Here is a 7,940-nt window from a genome sequence, read left to right on the forward strand (position 1 = left end):
ACTTTTCAAATTAGGTTTTCTCCTTTTTTTTTAAACGCGGAAAGACATTAATACACCATTTTTCAACTTCAAGCCCACCAACATAAATCTACTCTCTTGTCTGGTTTGTTTTTCAAACAAAATGGCAGATTCAGCGTTATGACTGGCTGGATCGCCTGTCAAATTCCCTGCAAAGGGTCAATTATGACTTTTCTAAATTAGGTGGTCTCTCCTTTTTATTGATTTGCAATTATAATATTGATAGAAGCCCTTTTCTATTGATAGAAAAAGACACTGTCCGTCAAATACATAATAACCAAAAAAGTTAGGGAAGTTTCATTTAAATTATTACATAGACTTTATCCAGCAAAATCATGCTTAAAAATGTCCAAGACAGACCTTAAAATGGCTGGCTCTTAGTGTCATGACTACTGAACAAGGGAGATGTACCCTATAAGCAAAAGGCACTATGTAACTCATTTTAACTCACCACCACAGAATAGCCCCTCATAATTATCATGTGAACAGATGTTTTTATTAAAGGATGTTGGGCAGAGGTGAATCTGAGACTCATTTCCTCTACACTGAATCTCTTGTGTCCACATCTGAGTGTCTCCTTTGCCAAAAGCAGCTGCTCCCAGCACCTGTACAGGAGCCCCACAGTCCAGCTCTCTACACACAACCTCTGCATCCTGCTGGTCAAAGGCAGCGTCACACACTGACATCCACGTCTGATTATGAAGCATCTCTAACCTCCCAGAGCAACTGGAGTTTCCAATAAGCCTGACACCTGAGGTACAAAACATTATTTAAAAAAAAAAAAAAAAAAAAAAAAAAAAAGTTTTTATTTTATTTTTTTGTTTGCTATGTAAATCTGTAATTTTTGTCACTGTTTATCTACTACAAAGCACCACTTATTCATGTGAAAAGAGTAAAATAATTAAATTGCTTTATCTGATAAATAATAAATAAATGATTGCGATGTAAATCTGTAATTTTTGTCAATCTACTATTATTCATGTGAAAAGAGTAAAATAATTAAATTGATCATTCTGTTTCATTCTGTCTGACTTTCTTTCTTTAATGGAACACAAATATGGAATTTTAAAACTATCCAGGTACTCTGTTGAATAAAATAAATGTAAAATAATAAAATGAAATCACATTTTGTGCTCCACAGAGCAAAGTTCTATAAGTTTGAAAAGAGATGAAGTAAATGATGACTAAACAGATAAAAACAGAGCTTGGTTTGGAGCAGTTTACCTGAGCAGATGATTCCAGCATCTTTAGTATGATCACAGGGATATAAACCCCATTTTACTGATCCACAGTTCTTCAGTGTAGATTCTGATCCAGTACATAACTTGCGATTTGTCTCGACTGGTCCTGATCCTGGTCCAAAATGAGAACCACCCAGAGCATCTACAGGTTCTCCACAGTCCAGTTCTCTACACACCACTGCAGCATCAGCCATATCCCAGAAAAGCTCACACACTGTTCCCCACTGACCTCTATGAAGAACCTCCACTCTACCAGCACAGCGACTTTGACCACCAACCAACCTCACATTCACATTACCTATAAAATGAATAAAGGGGGTGTAAAAACAAACAAACAAACAAACAAACAAACAAACAAAAAACAAACAAATGGACAACGGGCAGGAATAAATAAAAGGGTATCACACACACACACACACACACACACACACACACACAAAAACAATAAAAAATAAATAAAAAAATAAATATTCATTTAAAGTACATTTTAGTAGTAGGAACATTAAATTTGATTTCAGTATATTAAAAAAGAGAGGTTCAAACCTGCACACACCAGTCCAACATCATTTTTATGTGAACAGGTGTTTTTATGTGATTGTGTTACTGGACAAAAGTGAATCTGAGATTCATTTCCTCTGCACTGAATCTCTTGTGTCCACATCTGAGTGTCTCCTTTGCCAAAAGCAGCTGCTCCCAGCACCTGTACAGGAGCCCCACAGTCCAGCTCTCTACACACAACCTCTGCATCCTGCTGGTCAAAGGCAGCGTCACACAGTGACATCCACGTCTGATCATGAAGTATCTCTAACCTCCCAGAGCAGCGAGAACCTCCAACCAGCCTGACTTCTGAAAAAAAACAACAACAACAAAAAACAAAACAAAACAAAACAAACAAAACAAAACAAAAAACAAAAAAACAGGAAACAACAAAACTGACATTAGATAACTTCAATAATGAGTCAATCATATAGTCGTTATCATTAATATATCAATCAAATAATGATATAATGATATAATGAGTAAAGATATTCACTGTGAAAACATATTATACATGTCAGTGAAACGTTTTCCCCAGTGCAAAATGGCCTTGAAAGTAAGCTACAATACCTTCTCATACAGAAACTGTTTATTAGGGCCCAAGCACAGAAGTAAGGTTTAGTTTTTTTCTATACATTTTTGTTCGTAAAGCCTACTAATTTGAACTCATCCTAGACGGTTTGTCTGATTTTCACCAAAACTGGCTCAGATCATCTTCAGACCATGCAGGCAAAAAGTTATGGAATTCACGTTGATTAGTCAAACTGTTGTCGAATGCGTTCGAATTCTATGAAAAACACCCAGAAATGGTTGTGAGGCTATATCTCCGCAACGGTTTGGCATATTGAGACCATACTTGGTGTGTGTCATAACAAGCATGACCTAAGACTACCTGCAGTGTTTCGGCGCAGTGCCATCTAGTGGTCAGGAGATATAGAACATGGCTATTTTTGCTTATAACTTCTGAATGGTTAGGCCAAAAATCACAATACCTAATTTTCCCATGTCAGACATTTGGGATGTCGGCCATATTGAATTTTGTCCAAAAATGTTATATTTTACGAACCCACTGACGTATCATTACGAAACTTGGTATGTATCTTCAGCAGCATGCCCTGACAGTACTCAAAAAGTTTGGTGGAAAGTTTGGTTATCAAAAGTTATAAAGAAATTTACAATAATGCTAATAACTTCTGCTTACATTAGCATATTGTAATGAAAGTGATCTCCATAGATTCCTTGGGTCAAGCCGAGAACATTGATACCCATTATGCCAAAATTGGCCAAACATCCTGTCCACCCTTTTGATTAATGTTGAAAACCTTCTTTTTTGAACTCCTCCTAAACTGTTAGTCCAATCTTCACCAAATTTCACTCAGACCAACTTCAGACTGTGCTGACAAGAAGTTATGGATTTCGTGTCGATATATGAAACGGTTTTCGTTTAGCACATCAGCGAATTTGCTGGAAAGATGACAAACTACATCTGAGGCTGTGTCTCTGCGAAGCTTTGACATATTGACACCAAATTTTATATGTGTAATTGTTACCTCGCCCTGACCACGCCACATCAATTTGGTAACCGCGCCACCTACTGGTCAGAAGTAATACACCATTCATTAAACATTAATAATGAAATATACAAAAATGCTAATAACTTCTGATTGCATTAGCCTATTGTAATGAAACTGCACTCAAAACATTCCTTGGGTCATGCCGACAACATACATACCAATTATACCACAGTTGGCTGAACTTCCTTTCTGCCATTTTGATTAATGTACAAAACTTACTTTTTCAAACTCCTCCTAGACCGTTGGTCCAATTTTCACCAAATTTGACTCAAATCATCTTCAGACTGTGCTGACTCAAAGTTATGGATTTTGTGTCGATAGACAAAACTGTTTTCGTACAGCGCCACTACACATTAGTGGCATGATGCCAAAATAACTCTAAGGCTGTAACTCTGTAAAGCTTTGACATAATGACACCAAACTTTGTGTGTGTCATTGTCACTTCACACAGAACATGTCACACCAATTTGAAAACAGCACCACCTGTTGGTCAAACGGGATAAGCCCTTAAATTGGATTTCTATTGGTTGCATTTAGGATTTTACAGCCATTTCAACTGATATCATCCTAAAATGACTTTAATTACTCATTGTTGAGGTCGGTCTGTTGCTCCTTGCTGTGCTTAGCTCCTCATTCTGCCTCTTTTGTGCTTGGCCCCGCAATTGCTGCCTGCAGCTATATTTGTTATTTGTTCATCACATCAGAATGTAGAGTTAGAAACAAGCTTCTAAAGTTTTTAAGGCCACTGATTATTACAGTCTGACCTTAAAAGTTTGAGTGGTCAAAAAGATGGTGGAAAATGGCCACTGGAAATGAAATTATTGCTGCTTTTGGTACAACTGTTTTGCACAGTAAGACAGAATTTTTTACTTTAGCTTACCTGAACAAATGACTTGAGCATTCTTATTAAGACACTCATTAGGATCATTTGATCGTAGAAATCCACATTTCTTAAGTGTAGTCTCAGTTCCAGCACACATTGCATTTTTCATCCAAATCGGTTTTGATCCTGGTCCAAAATGAGCCTCACTAAAAGCATCTACAGGTTCTCCACAGTCCAGTTCTCTACACACCACTGCAGCATCAAGCAAATCCCAGCCAACACCACACACTGTTTCCCACTGACCTCTGTGAAGAACCTCCACTCTACCAGCACAGCGACTGCTACCATTTACCAGCCTTACATGTATTATGTCTGTGAATGTAAGAGAGAGCAATAAAGTAAGTGAGTGTAAATTAAAAATGTTATAATGAAATTTAATGTGCTTTTAATTTGAACAATTACCAGCACACAGCAAACCAATATGTTGTTCATGTGAACAGTTGTTTTTGAGTGATATTGATGTTGGGCAGAGGTGAATTTGAGATTCATTTCCTCTGCACTGAATCTCTTGTGTCCACATCTGAGTGTCTCCTTTGCCAAAAGCAGCTGCTCCCAGCACCTGTACAGGAGCCCCACAGTCCAGCTCTCTACACACAACCTCTGCATCCTGCTGGTCAAAGGCAGCGTCACACACTGACATCCACGTCTGATCATGAAGTATCTCTAACCTCCCAGAGCAGCGAGAACCTCCAACCAGTCTGACTTCTAAATAAGATAACACAGACAAAAAAAAAAAAAAAAAAAACACCTTAATGGGGCTCAAGATAATGATTTGTAAATGGAAACCATTTTATTTTTTTTTGCCTTACATTGAATAAATAATTTAAAAACACAAAAGAAATGCTCCAAAACATAAACATAAAATTTAAGTCAACATTTTAAAATCAACTTCTTTAAAAATTAGAAGACAATATGGAAGCACAAACAAATCTTACAGAGATATGAATTTGAATATGTAAAATACTTTACCTGAGCAGATGACTCCAGCATCATTACTGTGATCACAGTCAAATTTGCCCCATCCTACTGACCCACAATTCTTCAGTGTGGACTCTGATCCAGTACACATGACAAAACTCATCCAAATTGGTCCTGATCCTGGACCAAAATGAGCATCACTCAGAGCATCTACAGGTTCTCCACAGTCCAGTTCTCTACACACCACTGCAGCATCAGCCAAATCCCAGTCACCATCACACACTGTTCCCCACTGACCTCTATGATGAACCTCCACTCTACCAGCACAGCGACTGTGACCACCAACCAACCTCACATTGACATGGTCTATATATTGAGCAGTAAAATTGAGAGAGATGAAGGGATGAGAGAGAGTTTAATTCATGGCAGACAACTGGCCGAATGGGACACATATGTGACCCTGGACCACAAAACCAGTCATAAGGGTCATTTTTTAAAATCTAAGATTTATACATCATCTGAAAGGGATGTTTTTTTTTGGCCAAAAGATACAGCTATTTGAAAATCTGGAATCTTGGTGCAAAAAAAAAAAAAAAAAAAACAAACAAACAAAAAAAAAACAAAAAAAAAAAAAATCACTTTCAAAATACTGTTAAAAAAAAAATCTTAAGTTGTTAGTTCTTATATATTACTAATACATATTTTATATATATATTTATGGTAGGAAATTTGCAAAATATCTTAATGGAACATGATTTTATGATTTTTGTCATAAAAGAAAAATCGATCATTTTGACCCATACAGTGTATTGTTGGCTATTGCTATAAATATACCTGTGCTACTTATGAATGACTTTGTGGTCCAGGGTCACAAATGTCTGATAATTTAAAGGAACATTCAGAATTCAATACAAGTTGAGCCTAATTAATATCAGCATTTCTGGTATGTAGACTCATCTCTCTTTTTTTCTTTTCTTTTCTTTTGATGTAACTGTATATAACTTTGCACAGAAAAGATTAGTAAGCGTTTTTTTTTTTTTTTTTTTCCAAACTAAATTATACACATATACACATTCTTTATGTCTTGTTTCTATATTATTGAGACAATGAGTATTTTAATGTTTATGGACTGGCACCATTCTCTTCCACTGTAACCCAGATAAGCCAAATTTAAGAAATGGAAACACTAAAAGGCCTTTAAGGAGCTTTTTTTCTGTCTTGTTTGTTGTAATTTTCTTGTAATCTTTTTTCTTTTTTGTAAAAATGTTCATGGGGCTAGCTCAAGCTAACATGTCTGTCAGTGCTATTTCCAAATCAATGTTTATTAAATCAGATCTTTATCATTGTAAATACTCAAATGTGCAATCAGTTTTACTGACACCTAGAGGGACCAAGACCTGCATGGATATAGAATGATGTTTGACACATGACGATAAAATTGTTTGCAACAAGAGAAAAGGTGAGTGATGTACTATTTATTTATTTAGGAGCCAATAGAAAGTTGAGACTATACTATGATGATATTACATGAAAATTAAATTGTGATCAAAACAAGTCAGGAAAGCAATAATAATGAATGGCCTCTCAGAGTTTCAATAAATAACAAATATTAACATTTTTTTAATGATATTATAATGATTAAAAAGAAGGCCATCCTGTAAAATCTAATTATAGATGAGTATAAGGTAGAGAGAGAAAGACAGAGGCAGAGAGAGAGAAAAAAAAACTGTTCAGCAATGCAGGTTCAAAATATTATGACAATGCAATTAAATGTAATATATATATATATATATATATATATACACACACACACACACACATACATTTACAGTACAGTATAGTGATTAAAGAACACAATCCGGCCATTTTTATTTCTAAAAAATAACTTAAAATAATTTAATTTCAATGTGAACTTACCAGCTGTGATAAGTATTACAACTGCAGACAGTAAAATGAGTATCAGACATCTCCCCATCATCCTCAGCATGATTAACTCAACACCCAGTACAAGCTTCTCCACACTGATGATACAGAAGTACAGGCATCCTCCTAATGAGAGAGAAAGAGGCCCAACACCCTCCAATCACACTCGCTATTACCTTATTAGACACAACAGAGGAAATCATCAAACAACTTTACTGACAAATCAGAGGACGCTTTTATGATTTTCTCCATATATATCAAAACTGTCAGTGCTGATGAACTCCTCCCCACACACATCAAGACGTCTCACTGAGGGGATGCGTGCATGCTCACACAGGAGACAGGAAACTCTCCAGTTTATTTAAAGCATATTAAGCCAAACACCTGCAGAGACAAGATCAAAAATCAAAATAAACTGCTCACTGCACAAAAATAACTTAGAAAAACACTATTAGTTTATTTGTATATTTTTCTTTTTTTTAAAAAAAATTGTATACTATTGCAAAATGACAGATTTTTGTTAATTAAATGTGTGTGTGTGTGTGTGTGCGTATGACCCTGGACCACAAAAGCAGTCATAAAGGTACATTGTTTTGAGATTTTTAAGATATATATTTTATTATATTTGGCCAAGATACAACTATTTGAAAATCTGGAATCTGAGGGTGCAAAAAAAAAAAATAAATAAATAAAATAAATAAATAAATAAAAATAAAAATACTGAGAAAATCACCTTTAAAGCTGTCTAAATCAGTGGTTCTCAACTCCAGTCCTCGGGGCCCACTGCTCTGCACATTTTGTATGTTTCTGAATCTGACACACTCAGTTCAGTTCATGGATCCACAG

The 7,940-nt window shown here is 35.7% G+C and overlaps 1 protein-coding gene across 2 annotated transcripts in view; it reads right to left on the bottom strand.

Annotated features, from left to right (window-relative positions):
• Nucleotides 1-7,498, bottom strand: part of LOC127162416 (deleted in malignant brain tumors 1 protein-like) — an 18,139-nt gene extending 10,641 nt beyond the window's left edge. The window contains exons 1-7 of one of the 2 annotated variants that reach the window (XR_007827339.1): nucleotides 7,089-7,497; nucleotides 5,223-5,537; nucleotides 4,656-4,958; nucleotides 4,251-4,565; nucleotides 1,803-2,105; nucleotides 1,243-1,557; nucleotides 470-769 (exon numbers count right to left, since the gene is read on the bottom strand). Coding sequence is in view for 1 of the 2 variants with exons in the window: in XM_051105203.1 (XP_050961160.1) it covers nucleotides 470-769; nucleotides 1,243-1,557; nucleotides 1,803-2,105; nucleotides 4,251-4,565; nucleotides 4,656-4,958; nucleotides 5,223-5,537; nucleotides 7,089-7,158 (1,921 nt within the window). In the remaining variant the exon portion in view is untranslated. Of the gene's footprint in view, nucleotides 1-469; nucleotides 770-1,242; nucleotides 1,558-1,802; nucleotides 2,106-4,250; nucleotides 4,566-4,655; nucleotides 4,959-5,222; nucleotides 5,538-7,088 lie in introns of both variants that reach the window. The other variant, XM_051105203.1, reaches the window with a different exon arrangement.
• Nucleotides 7,499-7,940: the final 442 nt, after the last annotated feature.

This window comes from Labeo rohita, unplaced genomic scaffold (genome assembly GCF_022985175.1).
Source record: "Labeo rohita strain BAU-BD-2019 unplaced genomic scaffold, IGBB_LRoh.1.0 scaffold_932, whole genome shotgun sequence".
Lineage (NCBI taxonomy): Eukaryota > Metazoa > Chordata > Actinopteri > Cypriniformes > Cyprinidae > Labeo > Labeo rohita.